This window comes from Abramis brama (assembly GCF_963993115.1).
Source record: "Abramis brama genome assembly, chromosome: 20".
NCBI classification, from domain to species: Eukaryota; Metazoa; Chordata; class Actinopteri; order Cypriniformes; family Leuciscidae; genus Abramis; species Abramis brama.
This window is the reverse complement of record NC_139982.1, coordinates 11,005,849-11,032,660: the sequence shown is the minus strand read 5'-3', so window position 1 is coordinate 11,032,660 and position 26,812 is coordinate 11,005,849. Positions and strand designations below refer to the sequence as shown.

At 39.1% G+C, this 26,812-nt stretch overlaps 1 protein-coding gene across 1 annotated transcript; it reads right to left on the bottom strand.

Annotated features, from left to right (window-relative positions):
- Positions 1 to 3,999: 3,999 nt before the first annotated feature.
- rbl2 (retinoblastoma-like 2 (p130)) lies at positions 4,000 to 26,342 on the bottom strand. Its single transcript, XM_084094770.1, has 22 exons — positions 25,987 to 26,342; positions 25,232 to 25,362; positions 22,665 to 22,865; positions 22,437 to 22,501; positions 18,059 to 18,187; positions 16,563 to 16,723; positions 15,625 to 15,689; positions 15,354 to 15,525; positions 15,097 to 15,260; positions 14,202 to 14,314; positions 13,992 to 14,095; positions 13,706 to 13,843; positions 13,462 to 13,626; positions 12,475 to 12,565; positions 12,126 to 12,356; positions 10,830 to 11,071; positions 9,262 to 9,438; positions 8,056 to 8,127; positions 7,873 to 7,975; positions 6,747 to 6,961; positions 5,588 to 5,752; positions 4,000 to 5,500 (listed from the first exon to the last, which is right to left on the bottom strand). The coding sequence occupies exons 1-22, from the start codon at positions 26,122 to 26,124 to the stop codon at positions 5,327 to 5,329; spliced, it is 3,216 nt and encodes a 1,071-aa protein (XP_083950896.1). The 5' UTR covers positions 26,125 to 26,342; the 3' UTR covers positions 4,000 to 5,326.
- Positions 26,343 to 26,812: the final 470 nt, after the last annotated feature.

Below are 26,812 nucleotides of genomic sequence, written 5' to 3'. Positions count from 1 at the left end.
CCATGTTAGTAGTTGGATTCTTACTGATTGTATGGGGTGGACAGGTGTCTTTATGCAGCTAACGACCTCAAACAGGTGCATCTAATTTAGGATAATAAATGGAGTGGAGGTGGACATTTTAAAGGCAGACTAACAGGTCTTTGAGGGTCAGAATTCTAGCTGATAGACAGGTGTTCAAATACTTATTTGCAGCTGTATAATATAAATAAATAGTTAAAAAATCATAAATTGTGATTTCTGGATTTTTTTTTTTTAGATTATGTCTCTCACAGTGGACATGCACCTACGATGACAATTTCAGACCCCTCCATGATTTCCAAGTGGGAGAACTTGCAAAATAGCAGGGTGTTCAAATACTTATTTTCCTCACTGTATATATATATATATATATATATATATATATAGTAGAAATATTAAAAACTAATAAAAATGACAAAAGCTCATAAAAATGAATAAAACTTCAACTAAAATTAAAATTTAAAAATAAAAGCTAATTGAAAATATGAATAAAATACTATAATAGTATATAAACACTACACTTGTAATGACATATTTATGTAACTTCTTAGTCAAATTCCTGAATACCGTTACAGACTGGATCACTGGTGGAAACTAGAATACCACAACTTGAGGTCTTTTTTAATTATTATTTTATTAATGTTGGATCATAATTTAATGCTGGGCTGCTGTGTTAGAGTAAAGCACAGAGATTATCAGGAAAGACAAAAGGTTCAGGAGAAAAGGCACTTGCAACAAACACACATCTTTTTTTTTTTTCAGAAATGAGGGAAGGAAACATTTTCTTATGTTTACAAGCATAAACTACTAAAAAAATAATAATTTCAGAACTGAAAGGGAAATAAGATTTTAACACATCTAAAACATGCAGAGAACAAAATAAATAGGACGCCACCATCTACTATTAACACGACTGTTACCTGATGATGTTATTCGTCTAAGGTTAGAAAAATAGCATAAATATATAAACCAGCAATACAAACATACAAGACAGCAAAACCACAGACACATAGAGTGCACATACATCTCTTGACACTATACATTATAAAACTCTTTATGAAAAATAACTCTTTATAAAACACACACGATAAACTCAGAGCAAGATTTGCAAACAAATCCGTTGTTAAGTGCTTCAGATCTCCTTCAGTCGTATGACACATCCGAGCATTTCTAAGCAGAGTCTAGTCTACAAAATACTCTTTTAGCTTTAAAAATATCTGAGCTGAATGTCATTGGTTGATCGTGGCTGATCATTTTCATTGTGATTAATTACATTATTTTTAGCCAATTTGTAGATGGAAATTGGCTTTAAATGAATATTTCACCCAAAAATAAAAGTGTCATGTTTCTACACCCACATGTTGTTCTAATCACATAATTACATTCTTTGAACAAATAATTTGATATTTTGATGAATCTTCACACAGCTGTTTTCTAAAAGATTATGTTTTTCATGACATGCAGATATTGTGGCCGTGAATTAAGAATGATTTCTGATTATTATTATTAATTCATTCCTCATTTTAGCTTTATGTGGAACGTCACCTGAGCCTCATTGCATCTGCTTGTTGGAGAGCAGTGAACTGACGGCAATATCTATGGACTTTTAAAGTCATTGACTAACATATTTATCTTTATTATTGGGTGTAATAGAATAGGTTAACATGGTTTAATGTAAAAAATAAACAAAAAAACACATTATTTTTAACATACTGCACATTATTGCATCTCCTCTGTTCCCGGTCTGTCTGAAACACACTGATTTCTACAAAGCCCCTCCTCCCGAAAAGCTCAGAGTGCTCTGATTGGCCAGCTGACCCAGTGCGTTGTGATTGGCCAAACACCTCGAGCCTGTGTCGGAAATGTAACGCCCCTTACCTTCTAAAGCAACTGCAACACACAATAATTTCATCAGTTTTACAGTGTCAGTTCGAGACGTTTACTTGACAGCAGCGTTTGAGGGGCCTGAGATCGCAAACGTTTGAAAACGGGTTTCAAAGGGCCTTTTTTTTAAAAAACGACACTGTTATCGTCTCTGTGTAAATGACAAAAACATGAATTTGTGTAAACGGTGACGTCATGCGCATGCGTAACACATGTTCAGTCTATTGGTGCGTAGTGTTTCTTTACAGTGACATCGCCACCTACTGGCCTGGCATGCACACAAAAAGTGTCTTTTGTGTCCAAACACACACAACGTCATCACTATTCACTGAAGCCTCGTCTTCTTTCTTTGCGTATGCCTTTGGGCGGGCATTATGCTAATATTTCACACTGTGACGTGGACATAATATCTGGACTTCGATCGAGGCGTTTTAGGCAGGTCTGCAGCCGATACATCACACACTAAAGCAAAATGAAAACATTAAAAAGCATCATATGACCCCTTTAATGTCCAAATGTTACTGAGAAGAATAATAAAAAATAAAAAAACGTTTAAATGTCAATGTGTATATGCGATGGACATCGGTTACGCTGATCTTTGCTCGCTCTTTTGAAGGCATCTTGTGTAAAATAGCTCTATATTTAACAAAGCACACGCAAAAGACCAGGGGCCTCATTTATAAAACTGTGCGTAGGATTCTTACTAAAAGTGTACGTGCGCCCGAAAGCCAAAAATGGCGTACGCCAAAAAATATCCAGACTTGTAAAACCGTGCGTACGCCAGAACCTGCGCAAGATTCCCTTTATAAATCCCAGTCAGCGGAAGATTGTGCGCACATGCGTCTCCACCCCGAAATAACCATATGTGGAGCTTACAGCGCCTATTCATCCACATTTAACGGTACAAGACATTAGGAAAACATGAGACACAGATGTGCCGTCACATTACACTGATAATAATCATTTAGTAGCCTATCCTTGCCTTGTTTTTGAATAAATAAATCAAATCGTGTAAAAGTTTTTCTCAATCTTTTCCACTGGCCAAATAAATAGTATTTTTAATTGATTTATATTTTTAATGGAAACAGATAGGCCTTGTTGTGCATTATTCTCCATGAAAATATTTTCTCAGACAATCTGCTATTATCATGATAAGCAATTCTCTCTGTAGTTAAACATTAAAACACAACATGCCACAGGAAAAGTGTTGTAACTTCTCAGTAATGATTTCATGTAGTTTAAGTGTTTAACTCCATTAATGAGAATGGCATATTTACTCTAAATGTTTAGATCAGAAGTCAAACATAGTTTAAATCATTCTTTTATTTATTTAAACTGTTATTGTGAACATGCACTGTATTTATGATTAGGACTCACGATGAAGATTTACGGTTTTCCTTCATCTGCCGTTAGATAGCCTAAACTAACGGCCCAATGCGCTCGCTGGCGCGGACATTTAAGTAAGGAATAATTGACGACAGGCCGTTGAATTATTAGAAAAATAATGCACACCCGAGGTGGTAATGCGGTCACGACGCGAAGCGGAGTGGCCGTTACACCTCGGGTGTGCATTATTTTTCTAATAATTCAACGACCTGAAGTCAATTATTCCGCTTATACTACACTTACCACACCTCGAAACATTGTTCAGATTATGTATTTCAAGACGTTTGTAAAGTTTTTGTCATTAAAACGCTCTTGTATGTAGGACTAATTTCTTACGCATCTAATCCAATGCCTCCGTTGCTAATTCCAAAACGTCATTTTAGAGTTAGTAACGGAGGTTTGAGCCACTGATAGCAGACTAATGCTGGGGACACACGACTAGCTGACACATTCTCAGACTGTTTTCATCGCAGTATATTTTAAACACCGACTTTGATTCACAGACTGAACGCGCTGAACAAGCGTTTGGGCATGATCAGTCATCAAATTACATTCATAACCGGCCTTAAAGTGAGTCCTCGGCTCGGCTTTATGCAGTTATTAGAGAGAGATGTTGCAATAATGAGACAGAAAAGCATGTGCGTCAATAGCCTATTATTATTTATTTATTAATTCAATTCGTTTTAATTAATTCGTTCATTCTTTTTTTTTGTCTATTATTGACAGATGATAGTAGACTAACCAAATAAATGGGGGAAAAAAGCCTTTTAACAAGTAAGGCCTATCAATAATTATTTATTTGTTATATTATCTGCAATAAAAATCCGTGCTGCAGGACTATCCATTTATTTACCCTATATTCAGTTTAATTTTCTATTGATTATAGATAGAAATATAGGCTTTATTTATTAAAATTAAACTGCATGTTTCCATTGATTGTGAAGCTAGACATTGAAAATTGCAGATCAAGCGCATGGGGCTAAATGTTTTTTCTTGTTATGAATTGTATCCTATTTTCCGTTATTACAGTTAACTACGCGAAGTGATATGGAACTGTAATGTGGTCAAGACCTGCCTGGAACTACTTTAGCTGTGCATTTCCCTGAAAATAATGCACACCTTAGAACGTTCGTCAACCAATCAGATTCAAGCATTCAACGGCCCTGTAGTATAAGAAGGGATGGATGTTTGCTTCATGTGATAGGCTTGGTGAGTGAAATTATATTTGTATTATCTTTCTGTATATATATATAATTTTCTTAAAATATTCTGTCTAAAAGTGACCAAAAAGACATTTAACTCCAGCTCACCATCGGTGTTGCCAAACTGCTCCGTCTTCAAAACGCTCGCACGCATGGGTCAGAGTTTGCGTGCAGAAAGTTATGCGTGGGAAGTGGCGTACGGCTCTTTCAGGGCCCGTTCTGTGCGACGCAACGGTCATAACTGAGGCCCCAGAACCAGAAGTGATGCAACCTGCTTTACAGAATACAGAAGTTTGTTGTAGTTCGTAGTTATCACTTAACTAAATTAAAACGAGGAAAAAAATTTGTACAACATGGCCACGATTTACCTAAAATGAGGAGCTAATTAGTAGAACTTGGCGACTAATTAATAAGTCATGGGAACAAATACTTAATTAATTTCCTCATTTTAGGTAAATCGTGGCCATGTTGTACTAATTTGCTCCTTTATTTTAGTGTAATTTTGGCCATTATTTAGCTAAATTAAAATGAGGGAACAAATAGGTACAAAATAAGGGAATTAATTAATTGAAAGTGAGCACAAATTATTCAATGCCACAGTATCTACTATTTTCTCTTGCATGTCATATGCGAGGCTCAATAGGATATTCCAGAGTTTTTTGGAAAAATTAAAATAAATTTTGTTTCACATAAAAAGTAGCGAAACAGATTGAGTGATTGTTTGTTGTTGTTTTTGTGTGAAGTGAACTATTCCTTTAAATATAAACAGCATGTGTGAGTGTCTTTGGGTAAATGAACCTGGTAGAGAGTGTATGTGTGTGTGTGTGTGTGACGGATCAGTGTGAGGAGCTGCGGTCGTTGGCCACGTCCTGCAGGCGTCGGAGCAGCGCCGTCTGGTTCTCCTGGCACAGCCGCTTGGCGGGCGACTGATGCTCCTCCTCCAGGCCGATGCTGCGCTTCTTGGTGGGCGTCTCGCCCGTGCGGATCATCACGTTGATCTCACGCAGCCGCTGTGAGATAAAGGGTTAAAGTGTTTAAGAACTTCATTTAGATGAAACTGAACAGGAAGTGTTTTTACAGGACTGTTCTGTTCTTACGTTAGACGGACTGGAGCTGACGCAGTAGAAGATCTTGTCTCGTGGAGAAATCGCACCGCCGGTCTTGTGTGGAGAGATGTAGATGGAGTGATTGTGGGACAGGAGGACCCGGCGTGGAGAGCCAATGCGGAGAGAGGGATACGGACAGAGGGGAGGAGCTTCAGCCTGCACACACACACACACACACAACTGCAGTATTAAAACTATTTTCTTACATATATATATATATATATATATATATATATATATATTATGGCTGTCGATTTAACGTGTTAACTTTATTAATTAGTTACGGAAAAATAACGTGTTGTGCGTCTCCAAGCAACAATCAGATGTTTTGTTTCTGAATGAATACACGTTTTGAGGGAATCAGTCGAGTAAACCAATGATTCAGTGACCCAGTCATAAAGAGGCAACTTACACATGGAACGTCCTTTCCAGGAATGTTTAGATTTTGATCTGTAAATATATCTAAATACCAATTCAGATGCAGCTTCTAAAAAAACTTTAAATGTTTATGTGTAATAAATTAATTTAATTTATGTGTAATTAATTAATATAATGTTTGTTTCTTTTCTCGGGAAAGGACCTCGAGCCGGGACTCAGACTCAGCTTGCCAGAAGTGCAACAGTGATAGATTTCTATTTGTTCTGAAGAAATGGTCTGTAAAAAGCTTTCCACTAGGATGTAAGTGTGCTGTGGGTGGTTGCCAGGGTGTTGCTATACAGTTTTTAAGTAGTTCTGGGTGGTTTTCAGGGTGTTGCTAGGCTATTCTGGGGTGCATTTCCCATACAACGACATAACTCACTGCTTAACTACCACAGTTCGATGCATCATTTGAGAAATCAACTAGCTACAGTAGTTGTGACTGTTTCTATAAACCGTAGATGATATTTCATACAGCTAGACCTATAACGACAAGACAATTCCAAGCAATAGCCTATTGACATCATATCCGGGAGATAAGTCAGTAAATTTGAGTAAAATCACTGGCTTCGCTTATCCCGTGCGAATGCGAAATTAAGTTGGGGTGGGTCATTTCTAAATCACACGTGGTCCCCAGATAATACTAATCCAGTGTGAATAGGGCTATTGTCATGGACTTGACTTGATGTTGACTCAGACTTTAGGCCACAGTAATACACAAGGCAATAGTTACCCCATTTTTCGGTGAGTTGCTGGAGTAACGCAGAGCAAACGGTTTGATCTGTTTGATGTAGACGTGGTTGTAGAAGCGTATGAGGTCTCCCCTGTCCTCGTCCTGCTCCTGGGGGCCGCCGGGGGCCCGGGTCGGGGTGGAGGGGGCGCTGCTGGGCTGGGGAATGGGGAGAGTGCTGCTGGAGCGCATGGACACCGGACTGCTCTCACCGCTGGCTGTACAGCAGAACAACAGGACATCGCTTTTAACAATCATAATCAAGTCAAAATCTGCAAACGATTTGAGCATTTCCAGGTCTGTTTGGATGTAGCCTGTCAGCAGTGTCGTTGTACTCCAGTCCGGACAAGACCAGAATCAGACTCGGACTCAAGTCCCAGTCCAAGACCATATTTTCTATGACTAGTGGAGTCCAAATGATCCTGAAATGGAGGTTTTGGACTCAAACGCGCCGCGAGATTGACTTCAGTCCAAGTCCGGCCTTGTTCAGACTTGAGTACAACAACACTGCATGTATGCCTATGAAACAGTCATAACTTAATATTTTCAAACTAAAACCTTGTTGTATCTGATCAATAACTTCTCATTAATGAGTGAATGTGCACAACATTCTAAGTTTTAAAAGTTACCATGTTATTACAATGTTATTACTATATTTACCACCTTTTTAGTAATTTTAACAAATTAAAAAAAAACAAAAAAAAACATCATGCATGACATCGTGTCTAAAGCCTCAGTTGATAAACAGGTCAAAATGGATTGAACACAAATTATTATTATTTTTAAATGGTTATATCTTTTATCATTAATTAGTATCTAAAAAATAAATAAATAAAATAAATTATAGTCTTGGCTCATTTGCAAAGTTTGATTGCTGTACCAAAATCATTTTATGCATTTCTGAAAACAGACCAGAATGCATCATGGGGGCTTGAGGGATCAAATACAGAATGAAACATCTGGAGACATTCACTGAGAACGAACGGCACCGCTGATAGTGGTGTTTATCTGCACACTGTGCTAAAACAAGCGGCCACATCATGCAATTCTGTGGGCTTGTAAATTACAGTATGACCAAAATAGCTGAGCGGACTGACACATGACATGTCCCGTGTCAAACACGTGTTACCTTGCTCTTGTCCTCCTTCAGTGGGCGAGCACTGTCTGTGGCTGTTCTCACTGTTTCCTGAATGACGTCTTTTCCTCCCAGAGATCAACACACTCCTGTACACCTGCGATACCATTGTCATCTTCATTAATACCATTATCATCTTTACCACTGATTCTCCACACGGACTGAGGTTACACTCACACTGCTGCTGGCCTGAGGCTGAGATCTGTAGCACTTCATGATGTTCTGAAAGGACTTGTCCTCCTTCGTCACCTGAACAATGGACACAACGGATGAAGTGACCATGCTGTACACAAACCTCCCTCCCACACCACATACACCATTTGATGAAACAAAGCTACAAAAAATGACTTGATCTGAAATCGCAAGGATCGTGAGCTTATCAACATTTGACCGCCCATTTTTCCATATCAATGCCTTAATGTGAACGACAGCAAAACTATACATAACAGAGGAAATGTATTAGTCTTAAAGGTACAGTAGCAAAAACAGTCAATATAATTTGAACATACTCTACACAAGAATCTGAATACACACGTTTCTAGCTATACCATTTTGATTTCACACACCATTTCTCTCTAAAATGTGTCAACGAACAAGCCGAAAGTTCACAACACGTTGCGTTTATGTTGTACTGCAGTGGACATGAGCATAAACTCTGCTTTTTCTCTTCCACAAACAGCTACTTTGTGAAAAAAGTGCACTTTAGCATGCTTTAAAAAAAGTACTTTTAATGGAAAATTAAGAGCAAAATGAATGTAATGTTTTTGGACACTTAATTGCAATTAAAATACATTATAGTTTACATTTATATTAAATGCAAGTAGTTTCGAGTGTTTTTTGACCCACTTACTGTATGTAGGACTTGAGTGCATATTTACATGCAATTTCATAATTACTTAAATTGTACTGCCAAAATTTTATAGTAAACTACAATATACTTTAATGTAATTTCTATTGAAACTTGTATGTCATGTATTTAAATATATAACTGCACAATTGTAATGATGAAGTTGCAGTTTTGTGCGAACCCAAATGCAATGACTGGACAAACATTTTTTGTCCTGAGACTTCAACAGAAGATACAGTATATGTGTCACGTGTTGAGTGTTTGTATTTCTGTCCTAGTGTTTTGCTGTCAGTGTGTTAATTAGTTCAGTCTTCCTCGTCCCCTGCCTGTCTGTGTCCATGGCTACTGATCGAGTTAGTTGATGGTTAATGACAATATGTACATTTTGTAATGTTTAGACCACTTCTATGGATTGCAATCAGGGTGTGAAGAGAGTTTCAACCAGTATAAGAAAAAGTGTTTATGAAAAGCATTGCCTACTGTACCTTTGATGACATGCACGTTAGTAACATTTGTACGATAAATGATGAACACACCTTAGTCATGACGTAGACGGCGCACATGAGGAGCTGGTCCAGATGTCGGTCCATCATCAGGTCAGTGCAGTGCACTAGTGAATACTCGAAACACGTCCAGATCTTCCTGCGCAGATCTGCGCTGATGTCCAGTTTAGCACACAGGTCTCTGAGACGCACACTAGCGAGGTGATACACCTGATGGGGGAAAGGGGCATTATTTCTGACTGAATGATGTCTAATTGTATGAATGATTAACCTTGTAAAGCATAATATATGAAATAATAGTCAGAATTTATTGAATCTTTAGGACCAGATTTACTAAACAGGGCAAATTAACATGAGAGCGTATCTCTAAAAAAGCACCAATGGGTGTTGAAAGTTATGCGTTTGATCTACTGATGACGAAAACATATAATGTAACGCAATACAATGATAAAAAAAAATGTATGTATAATCAAGGATATGCATAGATAAACCTAAGTTGCTTCAGTCCTGGAAATATTATTAACAATATTGGGTTTCACTTTATTTTGATGTTCCCTTTAACACATTCTGTTGACTATAAGTGACACCTACATGTCTACTATCTCTCATTAGAGTATTGGTAGGGTTAGGGTTAGAAGAATAAGTTAAATGTAGTAGCAAAGTTACTTATAGTAGTGGAATGTCTGGAGGAGCATCACAATAAAGAGTTAGCAGATACTAACAGACAGTCTACTAATACTCTATTGACTGATAGTTGACATGTAGTTGCAAAGTTACTTATAGGCAACAGATTGTTTAAAATGGACCATCAAAATAAAGTGTAACCCAATATTGTAACATTAAGGTCTGGTTTCGTTTTCACTATGTTGCCTGCCTGTTTTCTCTAGTTAGTTTCCTTGGTTTTTCCTTTGAGTTTTCCGTGTACAGACGACACCATTGTCAAAATGATGTCAGCGACTAAAAACGCTGTATTCTGCTGCCAGGCCATTAGATGGCGATGACACACTATAGACTGAACATGCACACAGAGAACGTTTTCAAAAACTTGCACTTTGAAACACGTTTTCAAAACTTTGCGTCTTCAGGCACCCAAAATGCCGTTGTCGTGTAAATGAAGGGCCAAAACGCATAAAAAGTTTTACGTTTTTAGTTTAAAACGGTGTTGTGTAAACAGCCCCTTAGTTTTATGCTGTTAGTTTTTTTTTTTTTTTCTGCGATCTCCTGAGTATTCCTTGTGGATTTAATAAATCTTAAATCAATTTAATAAGATTTAAATAAATTTAATAAAAATAAATGTGGATTTAGTAAAGTTGTGCGTTACTACAGGCACAGCATGACAAATATAAGTTATTCTTACATTTACTTTAAAGATTTCACAGCAAAAAGACGTGAAAGACAAGCTGAAGGTGGACATTTGTACAGTTATGCTAAAAGGACAAAGGACAATTATACTTGCTAAAAAAAAGCAAGTTGTACTTGCTATTGTCAGTCAGAAGGCATGTAGTAGATTGTGTTCAACAACAAACTTTTGATCATGGTGATCATTTAGAGGCCTTCTAAATTCTAAAAAATAAAATAAATTACTGTGTATCTTAGTGTACCTTGCGGAAGAACAGGCAGAGAGAGCCGGTCTTTTGTGCTCGTTTGGTGGGTGTTCCCTGCTGAGGGCTCTTCTTGTCCGGTTTGGCAGGGCTGGGGTTGTTCTGGACTGTCCCTGTGTGTGTTGCCGTCAGGGCGCCCGTCAGAGCCTGGGCACTGAGGGTTGGCAGAGCCCCCCCGCCCTGACCCGTCACGCTCACCTGCACCGGGATAAATGTGATGCCACCGCTCTCATTTGCTATTCCTGAAAACAGTGTAAACAAAGATGTAAATAATAAAAAGTTTGTACAATCAAAATCGTAATTGAAATAAAATGTTTCCTCTGAAACCCTCCACCTCCCCCAGCTCCACCTGCCTAGATCTGTGGCAGGAGTTTTGCATGTCGACTCATGCAGCAGCAGCAGCAGCATATCGTACATGCTCACAGCAGCGTGACAGTAGCATCAGCACTATAGCAGATCTAGTCTACCAAGACCAATCACATTAACATTGCCATCAACATGCTAAAACTATTTCGAAAGTTGTCTTTTACAATGCAGTCTGCAATCCATCACATCATTACAGCATCATTACTGGCTTCTGCTTATCCTGGAGCCGGTGAGATTGCTTGCTCAACATCTAAATCTGGTTCAGTGTTTGCTGTAGGCTAGTCCCTGTCCCAAATGGCACACTTCATTTGTACTTACGGTCTTGTGGACTTACAATGGCTGCCGTGTGCTCATGTCCGTTAAGTCCATAGGACTGTAGGGTGTCCCATTTGTCATTTTAGGTTTCAGAGGGGTGCTCGTGAGTGTAATGGGCTCTTGATGCGCACTTTTGCCGAGTCCGCACTAAAGCAAACTCCACAGCAGACTTCTTCCCGACAGTCAAAGTGCCGTTACGTCACAAAAGCGCAGACTCGTAGGAAGACTGCAAGTCTTTAGGGTGCCATTTGGGACGGGGCCTTAGATTTCCTCTGAACCCCTCCACCTCCCCCAGCTCCACCTGTCTAGATCCGCTACAGGATACATGTATGTCTATTAATGCGGCAGCAGCATATCTTACATGCTCACAGCAGCGTGTCTGTGTATTTATTAACAGTGGCAAGTCCAGCTGCAACAGTGCACATTGTCACATTGTATTAATCTATTTGTCTGTGTTTGTGGTTTGAGACCAGTGTTTGTGAGTTGTTTGCAAGAAAGAATCAGTAATTTCTCTCATTCAAGGATCGCTCAGAGCGGGGTTTATCTGCAGCATCACCTACTGACTAACAGATTGATTAAGGTAGTGGTGATGAATTGAAGATTTTGATTTTACACCTTGAACAGGTATGGTGACAGTCTGGCCGTTGTTTGCTGTAACAGTTGCTGTTGCCATGGTGACCACAGTCTGTCCGGCTGAGATGGTGCTGACCAGAGACGGCTGCGCCACTTTGACAGGTTGAGCGGGCTCAGAGGTTGTGTCTCCATCGACAAAGAGGCGACGACAGGCTGTGCCAGTAGGGGGCGAGCTATAGCGGTCATGGAGAGACGCAGGGGACGGAGAAACTCCTGGAGGAGGAAAAGAAACGGCATATTAAAATATGAAAGTTTTGGTTTGTTTCAATGAATGTTTTTAGAAATCATCATGTGTTCAGTCATGGTGCTTGTTTCATTCAAAGCAAGTCACCTTTTCCTGCAATTTTACTGCTGAACTCAGTCTTGTTGGGAGTGTGTGTGGTGCTTTCTGAACCGTCCTCCAGGTGTTGAGGAGGCATTACCTGTCATATACATATGATTATTCATATCAGCCATCTTAATATCATGTGCATTGTAACCCTAATATCAACATTTGTTCATTTTTTCATCATTTTCAGAAAAAAAAGGTCTGAAGATATCATTAGCACACTTTATTCTAATATTTAGAAATATGTGCACTTAATTGTCCTAAATGTGCACTTATAGTGTAGTGAATATTTAAAGTATATTTAAAATAAACTGTATGATGAAGATAATATAATATTAATGAAATTAAAGGCCACTTAAGTGTACTTTAAAGTGAGTCCACTTCTGTGACTGTTTCTTAACACACTTAAGTACACTTTGTAATAATGTTAAATATTTTTTTTAAATCATTAAGTTTTAGTAAACTTTTGTTGTGCTTTAAAGTACACTTATTCTGATGTGTTGACTAACATACGTACACATGTAAAGTACTTTATTATTATTTTAACTATTTTAACTTCTATCACAACACAGTGGCCAAATATAGAATAATTTGGGTCTCAGACCTGTCCAATTATATGCGTTTTGTCAAGATTATTAAAAGAAAACAAAATCATGTGGTACATTTCGGAACATTAAACCATCAACTAGGGGGAGAAGACTGCTAAAAGGTTTTAAAGAACCATTTCCATGGTAACACAATGTCAAATTTCTAAAAAATTTAATCTTTAAGCTTTCGAATAATACCTAATTGAAGATAATTACTGAAATATGTGATGGAAAAACAGGCAATAAATGTCGAGCGATGACCAGCTACACCTAGTGTCATGCTGCCGCTTCACACTTAAATATATTTTTTTAAAGTAAATGATTTATGTACTCTTTTTAAAGTATGCTAAAGTGTACTTTCTTTTCATGTTCATATAATCATAAGCAGTTATATTGTTCTGACCTCCTGGCAGGCAGGAACACAGTTCTTGGCCTCTCGGATGCTCTCCCACAGAGGGGAGTTTCCTTTCCATGCCAAGGATTCCAACACCTGCTCCTCCACATGGTTCAGATGTTTGACCACCTCCCGGAAAAGACCCTCCTCTGCCCGTACTAACACCTCAATCACCTGTGAGTGAGATAGAAAGGCTTTTGACTCTTATGAATGAATGCAAACCATTTTTACGTTATTCTTTATATTAATTTACCTTGTAAAAGTAATAAGCAGGGAGGTCAAATATTTGTAGGACTCTGGGAAACTCTCCCGGTGGTCTGTACGAGAAGATGACGATTTCCAGACAGCAGGCGATCAGTGACCGGTGGAATACGTCCTGCTCTAGAATGCCCTGAGACATATGATAGAACATTCACAGTACGCAATTAACTAAAGTATGCAGCTAAAGTTCAATAGTTTTGCAGTAAGGTGTACATTACATTCATGGCTTATTTAGGGCACACTGTGTGATTTATGTTTGAACTGAATATGAAACCTACAGACAGGTCCACATCTCCAAGCCTTTTCTTCTCCTGGTTGATGATCACTTCCAGTGATTTGTAATAAAGTGCTTCAGCCAAGCAAAAATACTTCACAGCAACATCTGTAAAAAAAGATGCCCCACATTTTTTGATATCAGTGTTTGAATTGTGGGAACAGGCATTTGCTACAAATTAAAGCCATTTTTAGGAAAATATGAAGATACACACCTCTGGCCAGATTCTTGTTCTCCTCTCCTGTTCCCTCATAATTCTGAAGAAAAGTCTCTGACATATCCTTCAGCCTTGCTGCTATGGACTCACTGGGGTCTCTTACACAAGACCTGTGGGTTTTTAAACAGAAAATATCAGTGATTCCAGTGCACAGCAAATATCACTGGAATCACAGGTCACTGGAATCACTGCAATCACAATCACTAGAATCACAGTTCACTGCAATCACAGTTCACTGGAATCACTGGAATCACAGTTCACTGGAATCACAGTTCACTGGAATCACTGGAATCACAGTTCACTGGAATCACAGTTCACTGGAATCACTGGAATCACAGTTCACTGGAATCATTTGTGTCACAGTTCACTGGAATCACAGTTCACTGGAATCACTGCAATCACAGTTCACTGAAATCACTGGAATCACAGTTCACTGGAATCACTGGAATCACAGTTCACTGGAATCACAGTTCACTGGAATCACTGGAATCACTTGTGTCACATTTCACTGGAATCAGTGGTATCACACTGTACTAAAATCACAATTCAATGGAATAACTGGTATCGCTTTTTACTGGGTTGACAATTAAGTGAAATCACAAGAATCAATTTCCCTGAATATGTAGAATCACATTTGACTAGCATCATAGTTTACTGGAATAACTGAAATCATAGTTGACTAAAACTGGTTATTTTAGTGAAGTCACAATTCACTGGAAACAATGGATTGGTAAGTCATGAAGTTTATTGGAATCAAAGTTTATTAGAATCAATACAAGAACATTCCATTTGATTCCAGTGAACTGTGACTGCAGCGTCTGTAAATACAGAGCTCTGCTGGTTGTAGTTGGCTGTATGTTGCAGACTAACACAGAACCTAGTCTGGGATCACCTGAATACGTCTCTGAGTCTCACGCTGGGTCTGTATTTAAACCCTGTCAGCAGCGTGTGCAGACGGCCCACACTCTGCATCGCCATGGAAACGGGGGTACCCACGCTGCTCTCCGGCACGTACCTCCTTCCTGTCAAAGGAGTACACACTTTCAGAGCAGACGCCTGTGAAACAAACACACGTTTATTGATCAATACACAATCAGTGTTCATTGTTGAGAATTAATGTATTTAATTGTGTTTGTGCAACACACATACTGTCATATAGTTCTGAAGGGGGTTGGCGGGCTGTTCCTGGTTCTCTATCCCTTCACAGAAACAAGGTCCTGGGGTACCAATGTCTTCTCTGGCCGCTTCTCCCAGAAACACTCTCTCATCCAGAGAACCGGATGATAACACATGCTCCTCATACACACGGTTCAGAGAAGCACTGAAGAAACAGACCGAGAACAAGGAGAGTGTAACCTACAAGAGAAAGCTTTCAGAAGCTTGATGCGGATTAAGTGATTAACTGGAAAGAGATGCTTACAGACTGTCACCAAAATTCACTGGCTCCAAAAATCCTGTCAGCGAGTCTTCTTTTCCTTTCAAAATCTGTGACAGAGAACAAGATGGGAAATGGCACATTCTGCATATACTTAGCTAAACAATATTAATGAAAGAAATAATAAAGCAAAAAATATATCATGAAAATATCATGAAATATAATTTGCAACATGTTTAACGTGACATTTTGATATCATGTTGCCTTCAAACTTGAAGAGGATGTCCTGACACATCATAAACGCCCCACAAAATTGAAGAGCAAACTGATGTGACGTCATTTCAAACAAAATCAGACCAAAAGGAAGTTCGTTTGGAGTTCGTTTCCGGAGGTCGAAACAGCTTCCCAAAACAAACTTTCCGAAAAATGTATTTTCAGCTGGTAAACACTTTCGAACTACCACTGGTCAGTGGCGAACTTGTGAGCTCTCTGATGTGGAAATCTTCTCCGGTTCATTTCCTCTGTCGAGTTGGTCGCGGTCAGACGTCCACGAGTGAAAACAAACAATGGAGAGCTGCTTATAGTATAAATTGAAGCGTAATTCTAATTGAAAGCAACACTGACACTGTTTTTTCATGTGTAATACTGTACAGCTGTTTGGTTTAAAGCAATCTTTTGTAAATGTGACGTGACTTTCCTTGACTGGAGTGCTGAACTGCAGAGCTTGTGCAAACACATCCACAACGTTATGATCAGATGCTTTCTAAACTGCTGTTTTCTCACGCTTTCATTTCTGTTGTGTGTTTATTTTGTTATTAAGCACATATATTTACATATTCATCTAAACGTCACTCTCAGCAGCGTGGGCGGTGTTGGCATGTTCACTAACAGTATATCACAGCTAAGGTATTTCCTACTAAATGAAGAAAGAAAAAGACTCGCTGTGAGTGTATCGGGGCCTGTGGCGAGTGTGTTTCCAGTACCTTGCGCTCAAAGAGTTTTTTGATGAAGGGTTTCCAGAAATGCTCCTTTGCTCCTTTGGCCTCCAGCACCAGACCATCATGAAGTTCACACAGCTGCTCTATGAAGCATAATGAGCCTGGGCCTGGCTTATAATCTTTACTGTTGAAGTCCTCAGGCAACCCTGTGCACAACACACACACACACACACACACACCAATGTTAGTTTGACCCTCAGCGATCTCCTACCGTCTGGACAACTGATCCCACAAGACATGGTTCATTTTGGTTTTTAAGAAGAATGAATGCTATAGTTATGAAAGCCTGTTGTGTGTGTGTGTGTGGCTACTTAACTATATTTTGGGGACAAATTTGTACCCAGAAGTGACCAAAACCTGACAAAAAAATGGGTAGGTTTACGGGTCGGGTTAGTGTGTGTGTGATGGGTAGGTTTAGGGGTAGGGTTAGTATGTGTGTGTGAGTGTGTGTGTGATGGGTAGGTTTAGGGGTAGGGTTAGTATGTGTGTGTGTGTGTGTGTGTGTGATGGGTAGGTTTAGGGGTAGGGTTAGTATGTGTGTGTGTGTGTGTGATGGGTAGGTTTAGGGGTCGGGTTAGTGTGTGTGTGTGTGTGTGATGGGTAGGTTTAGGGGTAGGGTTAGTATGTGTGTGTGTGTGTGTGTGTGATGGGTAGGTTTAGGGGTCGGGTTAGTGTGTGTGTGTTTGTGTGTGTGTGTGTGTGTGTGTGTGATGGGTAGGTTTAGGGGTAGGGTTAGTATCTGTGTGTGTGTGTGTGTGTGTGATGGGTAGGTTTAGGGGTCAGGTTAGTATGTGTGTGTGTGTGTGTGTGTGTGTGATGGGTAGGTTTAGGGGTCGGGTTAGTTTGTGTGTGTGTGTGTGTGTGTGTGTGTGTGTGATGGGTAGGTTTAGGGGTCGGGTTAGTGTGTGTGTGTGTGTGTGTGTGTGTGTGTGTGTGTGTGTGATGGGTAGGTTTAGGGGTCGGATTAGTGTGTGTGTGTGTGTGTGTGTGATGGGTAGGTTTAGGGGTAGGGTTAGTATCTGTGTGTGTGTGTGTGTGTGTGATGGGTAGGTTTAGGGGTCAGGTTAGTATGTGTGTGTGTGTGTGTGTGTGTGTGATGGGTAGGTTTAGGGGTCGGGTTAGTTTGTGTGTGTGTGTGTGTGTGTGATGGGTAGGTTCAGGGGTCGGGTTAGTGTGTGTGTGTGTGTGTGTGTGTGTGTGATGGGTAGGTTTAGGGGTCGGGTTAGTGTGTGTGTGTGTGTGTGTGTGTGATGGGTAGGTTTAGGGGTCGGGTTAGTGTGTGTGTGTGTGTGTGTGTGTGTGTGTGTGTGTGTGTGTGTGTGTGTGATGGGTAGGTTTAGGGGTAGGGTTAGTGTAAGGGGAGAGAATGTAAAGTATAAAAAACATTATGTCTATGGAATATCCCCATTTAGGTAGCTAAGTAAACGTGTGTGTGTGTGTGTGTGTGTGTGTGTGTGTGTGTGTGTGTGTGTGTGTGGGACCTTTAAAGGCTGGGTTGAGCAGATCTTTCCGACTGGAGCACAGCAGAGCGTTGCAGTAAACCAGATCCAGAGCACACAGGAGCAGATGATACGAGTTCACCAGATCATCACTGATCATTGGGAAGTTTCCTACAGGACAGAGGAGACGTAACATATAAATAATAACATGTCTTATATATGACATATATAGTATATAAAAAAGAACAGATGATGATTCTAATGACTTTCGACTATAAAATGTTTTGGTTCTGACTGAGCCTTTCCTTTTAAAAGTGTAGTTCGGTAAGAACGTGTTTCCTTAATTGAAACTAAATGATCTGTCAAACTTATTACAGAAAAGAACTAAGCACAATTGTGTTTGGCAGGAAAACACCACTGATCACACTACGCACACATATATCAAGCAGACAGGTGGCCCGGCTCTAACGCAACAACAGGAAAAGCCTGTGAAGCTACATGTGCAGCAAGGCCAGTGTTTGGATTTATATTTTCCGGTTAAATTCATTTAGAGAGTTAAAGTAAAGAAAGCATTGTGCCTGAATGTAATAACAGTGCTATAAAAAAAAAAAAAAAAAAAAAACAACTTTTGTCAAAATGTACAGTATTGAACCAAGTCTCAGTGCACACAATACTGTATCCCACAATCCAATACCTTCCTTTTCCAGCGTGAGCTATGAGGGTAACAATAATGACAATCATTTCTGCATACAACCTCTTTCTTGACTAAACTGCTAAAATATATTTTTCATTAAAAATATGATTAAAAATGCAAAATAACCATTTTTAGGATAACTGGATGGTGTTCGTTTGCATTCATGCTACAAGCAGCCCTGAACTATACACACAATAACTATATTTTATATAAAAGTATTGATTTTACTTTCTAAATTATATTTCAATATAAAATAGCACTGCACAATGATACCAATGATCTGCAGTGGATGGTGAAGTTAAGATAAACTGAGTTGATCTGCTCTTGGTACTCACGTGTAATTCCTCATTTCCTCAACTAATGTGAGTGTGTGTCAGGAGGCTCTCTCCTCGACACATACAGCAGAATGAGGCTCTTCCTCCAGGACAGGGTCCTGAGGGCCACAGATCTGCCCCTCCGGCCTCAAACACGGGCAAGCCCTGACTTGTCTTGTCGGCTGTTGCTATGTGAAGTGACGCACTGCACATGAGGACATAACGCGCTCCTGCTTCGCTGCATGCACTGCTCTTTAAACATGACTGCCAACATGACTCTGAACACACCGTATAATGAAAATGCTCTGTCTAGGTTTGAGGAAATGCAGTGTTGCAGCACGGCTTTAATGATGAAGCAATTCAGAAGGATTATTAACAAATGAATATTCATGACTGGCTTGAACGATTACGTGGAAAAAAAGATTACTTGATCAAATAAACCATTCAAACATTTGATTCGGACATCTTATGTTGCTTTGCAACTGTGCTGTTTCGTGCAATTAGCAGTTGACAGAGTAAAGAAGTTTACACACATACATACACACACACACACACACACTCTCTCTCTGTCTCTCTCTCTCTCACACACACACACACACACACACACACACACACACACACACACACACACACACACACACACACACACACACACACACACACACACTCTCTCTCTCTCTCACACACACACACACACACACACACACACACACACACACACACACTCTCTCTCTCTGTCTCTCTCTCTCTCACACACACACACACACACACACACACACACACACACACACTCTCTCTCTGTCTCTCTCTCTCTCACACACACACACACACACACACACACACACACACTCTCTCTCTCTCTCTCTCTCTCTCTCTCACACACACACATACACACACACACACACACACACACACACTATTTTGGTTTAAACAATTTCAGTATGTCTGATCTTGCAGCTCAACACAAACAACAAAAATAAATCCTTTCAGTAAAGCCACATTCACTCAAAGCATTAAAGAAAATGACTTCCCGAAAATGTTCATTTGTGTGTGTGAGGAAATGCTCTGTCCCTGATGGCCTCGATCAAACATGCCTGTACAGGCCCGAATAATAAGCACAGGTCACATGATCAAGCTCCTGCGCTCTCAGCCAATGACTGCCAGTCCTTATGTTAGACACGCTCCACAGCTCACGACCCTGTTAAAGGAGGAACATGAACCGCATACCCCGGAGCTTTCCTCTTCTTCTCCTGACCTCTTCTCCTGACCTCTTCTCCTGATCTCTTCTCCTGATCTCTTTTGCTTGTAGCAAAGCAAAGTATCACTACTGTTCTCTTTTTTGTCTTCTGGACAAAACTCGTCCCGCACGGTTTGTCGTAGACCCGTTACTGAGGTGTCACATCACGCAGATTGTTGAGGAGAGGTGTGCTGTGACTTTTATAAACCATCGCACCATGGGAGAAAAATCCCTTAGACTTCACATTGGGATAAATGTTGGGTCATAGCTCCGGGCGACAGGGGCGAGAGAGGGATTTGTAGAAGCATGTAGAAGCATTGAAGAGGCTGGCAGGCTGTGTATAAGTTGTACCCCTGGGGCGCAAGAGCTGTGTGCAACCATGTGGTTTTCCTACTATGGTAATTTGCATAAGAATTTTTTATTCAAATTGAATACTTCCCTACTATATAGTACAACAAAAGAGAAGTATGTCCGAATCAAGCCGCAACCTTCCAGTCTTTCTTGAATCCAACACAGAAGTGACTTAAACTGCAGTTCATCGACTGGCCACTAGAGACAGGCTCCAGAAGAGAGTCAGTCCCACAGACCCCCTCATGATAAAGTGCCCAACTTAACAGCAGCAAAAAAAAAGTTTACAGCCTGGTACAAAAAGTGGTTTTGGCCTATATAGCAAAGTGATTATAGTTTATAAAGTTTTAAATATGGGTATTTCTCTTACACAAACGCATGACTTCGCTTCAGAAGGCCTTTATTAACCCCCGGAGCCGTGTAAAGTATTTTTATCATGGATGGATGCACTTTTAGGGCTTCAAATTTTCTACAGCCATTCACTGCCATTATAAAGCTTGGGTGAGCTCGAGTGAAATTCGAATATAATAATATTTTTAATAATTTATTTAAAATAATTTATTTATTTAAAATAATTTTATTTAAAAACGTTACTACACTCCAGAATCCAACAGACTGTGATTAGCTGTAGGCTGAAACCATAGACTGTATGAAACGTTTTCATATAAAGTTAGCTCCGCCCACGTCACGCCTCTTTGCCCATTTTCAGTTATCCGGGAGTGACTAGCAGCTAAGATGGCGACGGCCGGCTCCGCCTACTTTGGGCTTCAAAAATGCTCTTCAGAAACCAACGTGTGTCGTCACGGACACTACAGTGCGTCCACTATTCTATACAGTCTATGCTCTGAATGCATAGCATTCGAAAAACAGTAGCTAGATTCTGAAGTGCGCATTTGATGGACCATGAGGCCACGGGAGGGGGTTTGTGAATGGCAATGAAGCGGTGAACTGACGCTGGGAGGTCATGTGACAGTAACAACATTTCGGTTGTAGTACATCTGAATTACATTCATACACACATATTCACACTATATAGAACATACTTTTTTAATGGTCGTGAAGTAAATTCGAATTCAAATGTAGTACCTACTCAGTCAGATGCGATTTCGGACACAAACATGTCATAGAGACACAGGGATTGGCTCTTTTGATTCGGGCAGAAATCCAGTCTATTAGTTTCACACTGGTAAGTGTCTGGTCACACCCTAGCAACTATTTACAGCACCCTAGCAACCGTACCGCAGCATGAATAAGCCATATCTCAGCACCACAACATAGAGACACGGGATTGGCTCTTTTGTTTTGGTTGGAAATCAGCCTGTAAGTATCACCATAGGAACTGTGTAGCCACACCATAGCAACCATTTAGAGGACCCTAGCAACCATATAGCAACATAAACACACCATGTCTCAGTATCAGAACATTGCACCGATTTGGGAGTTACACAAAATACCCTAGTAACTACCTAGTGCCCGAGTTTTGCCACGGCAAGGTTTCTTCAGAAACTGTAGGCTATTTCACAATATTACTGTTTTACTTTATTTTGGATCAAATAAATGCAGCCTTGGTGAGCAGAAGAGACTTTATGTTCAAAAACGTTAAAAAAAAACATACCGACCCCAAACTTTTAAACGGTAAAGCATCACAACAAGCAAGGGGGAAAAGTTGAAGGACTTTACGTTATGTTTTGTTTATGTGTGTCTTTTACTTTTGTTTTGTGTTTTGTTTATTTTACTGTACTGTAAGTACAGTACTGTGAGTAGACATTAGGGGAAACATGTAGAATATGGCCCTTTAAATGAACATTGTGTTTGGTAATTCTTTACCTTTAGCATGTATGAACAGGATCCAGCAGAAATTGAACACCTCAGTGACGGTGCAGGGATGTCGTCTGAGGACACAGGAAGTGTCAGTCAGCACAATAAATCTGATCCATATGCAGAAATAACTGATTGTTCGCACATTATCTGTGAACTACAGCAGGGACCTAACCTGAGGTTATTTATCACATGTGCTTTACTATAAAACGCAGTGGAAAGTTCAGGTTCAAGTACCTCTGTTTCCTGCCTCTGTGCACTCTGGGTAATTCATCTGTGGGCGCCTTGAAGATGTCTTTGAATAAGGGCACGTATTTCTTGAAGATGACAGACGTGACGGTGAAGTTCCTCTCCAGTTTCTCTGTGCTCTGCTGGAACTCGATGGGCAGGTTGGCCATGTCCTGCCATTTCTTCATTTTATTGAAGAACTCGATCAGGCTGAAAGGTATTAGGACATTATTTAAACTTTAGAATACATTACATTACAACATTCATTACAATAATACTCATGTCCAAATATAATGAGAAAGTGTGAAAACACTTTATTTTAATAAGTCCTTGTTGCATCTGATTCAATTTATGGTACATTTCATACCCACTGAAGATAATTATATATATATATTTCTAATAATGTTCTTAACAGAAATAATATTTTATTTAATATCTAATTATTGATTTAATATCTAATTAAGAGAAAGCATATTAGTTTTCTTGAAATTGCCTTGATGTCCCCTAAACAGCAGTTTTTGGGGTGTCTATTTGTGAAGGAGCAAGTCTTGAGTTCAGACTCATGTATTTTAAAAATAATTCAACATTTATTAAATTTATTTCTCAAATCTAAATGCTTCAAAAAAAAATTTTTTTTAATTGATTTATATTACATTTCTTTCAATATTTATTTCTCTCATGTCCGCAAAAGTTCTGTCAAGTATGTTACTAACTGAACAACCTAACTACTAACTGAGAATATTACATGGATATCTGCAACACATAATATGATTCTTATAATTCTTTTAAAAGATTCACTCTACATATGGCAGATCAGATAAAAGAGCTCCTAATCAGAGTGTGTAGAGGCAAACAGTTTGTACGTACCATAGATGACAAACTGACTACACTACACTACACTACACTACACTACACTACACCACACTACACTGTACTATACTGTACTATACTATACTATACTATACTATACTGTACTATACTATACTGTACTATACTATACTGTACTATACTGTACTATACTGTACTATACTATACTGTACTATACTATACTGTACTATACTATACTGTACTATACTGTACTATACTATACTGTACTATAGTATACTACACTGTACTGTACTGTACTATACTGTACTATACTGTACTGTACTATACTATACTGTACTATAGTATACTGCACTGTACTGTACTGTACTATACTATACCACACTGTACTATACTATACTGTACTATACGGTACTGTACTACACCATACTGTACTGCACTATAGTATACTACACTGTACTGTACTACACTATACTATAATACACTATACTATACTGTACTGTACTATACTGTACTATACTGTACTATACTATACTGTACTATACTATACTGTACTATAGTATACTACACTGTACTGTACTATACTATACCACACTGTACTATACTATACTGTACTATACGGTACTGTACTACACCATACTGTACTGTACTATAGTATACTACACTGTACTGTACTGTACTGTACTACACTATACTACACTATACTGTACTATACTATACTGTACTGTACTATACTGTACTATACTGTACTATACTATACTGTACTATAGTATACTACACTGTACTGTACTGTACTATACTATACCACACTGTACTATACTATACTGTACTATACGGTACTGTACTACACCATACTGTACTGTACTATAGTATACTACACTGTACTGTACTGTACTGTACTACACTATACTACACTATACTATACTGTACTATACTATACTGTACTATACTGTACTATACTGTACTACACTGTACTGCACTATACTGCACTATACTGTACTGTACTACACTGTACTATACTGTACTATAGTATACTACACTGTACTGCACTATACTGTACTATACTGTACTATACTATACTATACTGTACTATACTGTACTGTACTATAGTATACTACACTGTACTGTACTGCACCATAATATACTGTACTATACTACGCTGTATTATACTGTACTATACTACACTGTACTGTACTATACTAAGCTATACTATACTATTCCTATATCTTTCTTAACAGTAATGTGAATTTGGAGGCCAGGGGCATGTCCTAATTATCATGAAAATAATGTCACAAGAGGCTTCGTTGTATTTAAGCAAAATATATTTTATTCATCAATTTTATCTAATTATGGAATGAAATAAGGCTTTGAGTTATTGCTAGATTTAGCCATACATAGTTACTGTAACTGTATATAGTTATTATTATCAAGATCATATAAAATCATATAATTAATTTAATTAAAATAAATTTTTTGTTACTTTGATCATTTTATACGATTGCAAAACTCTACTCTCAATCTAGTCTCTTTGGTTTATAAGCTAGAAGAAGCTAGAAGCTCACTGCAAGAAGAAATGCTGCTCTCTAAATCCCCAGCTGATCTTTAAGTTGTCTTGGGAACATCACAACATGTGTGTGTGTGTATGTGTGTGTGTGTGTGTGCATGCACGCAACAATAGCTAAACTGTTCAGCTGTGTCTTTTGTATGTGTTTAGCTTCATCTCTAATGTCAGAATAAGCATGTTTCCAGACCTCTGCTGTGATGAGCGCAGGATCCTGGTCAGCGAGACGTAGTTGCCCTCCGCTGTGCCTTTCCCTATAGTGGGCACTGAAGACCTGCAGGCCACATACAGCGCACACGCCAGCCAGTGCAGCTCACTGCCCTGAGACACACACACACAACACTAAATCAACTGTGTTTAACCTGTTAAAATAAACACAGAACGTTCCCCTACTGTTAGTATTTAGTTCCCGTTTGGTTATTTTTTTTTGCGGAATCCAATGAACCATGAAAATACCATTGTATTCTGGGGTGCCTAGAATATACCATGGTTTATGACAGAAAATTATGCTTTTACCATTTGATTCTCTCCATGCTGCATGGTACAGTACCAATGCTGAAATGTTTTTCTCCACAAGCACAATAAGGTGACACTGCGGGACATTAGTGGTGGAGATCCATTTTTATGTCTCAGCCTTAAAACAACCAAAAGCACAACTTGACCTCACTGTATCCCACATACAGTATTGAAAGCGTCTGTTCATTCAGATAAAGCCTTGATGATGTCACACAGATCTCACCCCCTCACGCGCATTCTGCACTCATGCACATTCACGCATATTTAAACACATTTAAACACTCTTTGACAAGTTTAAAGCACACACTTCATACATTAAACATACAAATAACAGGTTAACATGTCAATTCACGTGAATACTATTGAATGCATGCATATTTACGGATCTAAATGTGTGCACTGGGCCTGCATATAATGAGTTCACTTTACCTCCAGAGTGTAATTTTTGCTGATATTTTCATAACTCCTCCATGCCCTGTTACTCGACTCCTCATCCATATTCAGTGTTCGACACAGATCTTCAAATGCATGTCTAGTTTTCACCAATGTGTCTTCCTCCTCGCTCATTTTTGGGGGCTTTTCGTGCGTAGATGTATATAAGAGTGATTTGAATCTTTGTTTGCAATACAAGAAACGCAGAAAAGCAAACCGCTATCAAATGAACAGGAGTGAAATAAGAATGAAGTTATTTCATGACAGCGCGAGCGACTGTGCAGTTCTACTGCGGTCTGCAGAGTGTAGCCATTTAAATGTCCTTTGACTGACAGCTCGCTCCTGCTGTTTTTGAGTTACGCTGAGTGCGTGCCGACACGCTCGAAACGAAGAGTTACGCATAGTTTTTGACGCAACTATATAAGCGAATTCCAATTCTGTACGTAGAGCTCGTCACACGGAAGTGGAGGTCCCGCCCACTTTCTGACTTTAATATGCCATGATAAAATACTGTTTTACGAGTATTTCAGCCTGTATTTAAGGTTTTAGATGACATTTTAATACAGTTCAAGAAGTAAATAAGACATTTGCTGTTTTGTTTAATATGTCGTTCTCTCCACTGTACACTATCCAGAGCAAGATTTACTCTGACATTCAGACATTTAAGATTCGTATGGGTATATTGTCGTGCAGCGTACGAGTTGTTACTTTTTTACAAAAAAAAAAAAAACAGCAACATTAAAATGGAAATTCAACAGCTGTTTTTGAGCGCAGTTCATTCTAGGCACGCGAAAACGTCACGCCGTAAAAACACCATTTCCCA

Excerpts from the sequence above, each read along its gene's own strand:
- rbl2 (XM_084094770.1), bottom strand. The coding sequence starts at position 26,124 with ATGAGCGAGGAGGAAGACACATTGGTGAAAACTAGACATGCATTTGAA. Across the intron at positions 18,188-22,436 it reads CCTGTTCATACATGCTAAAG|GAAACTTCCCAATGATCAGT; the intron begins GTAAAGAATTAC and ends TCTGTCCTGTAG. Across the intron at positions 15,690-16,562 it reads AAAAACTCTTTGAGCGCAAG|ATTTTGAAAGGAAAAGAAGA; the intron begins GTACTGGAAACA and ends TCTCTGTCACAG.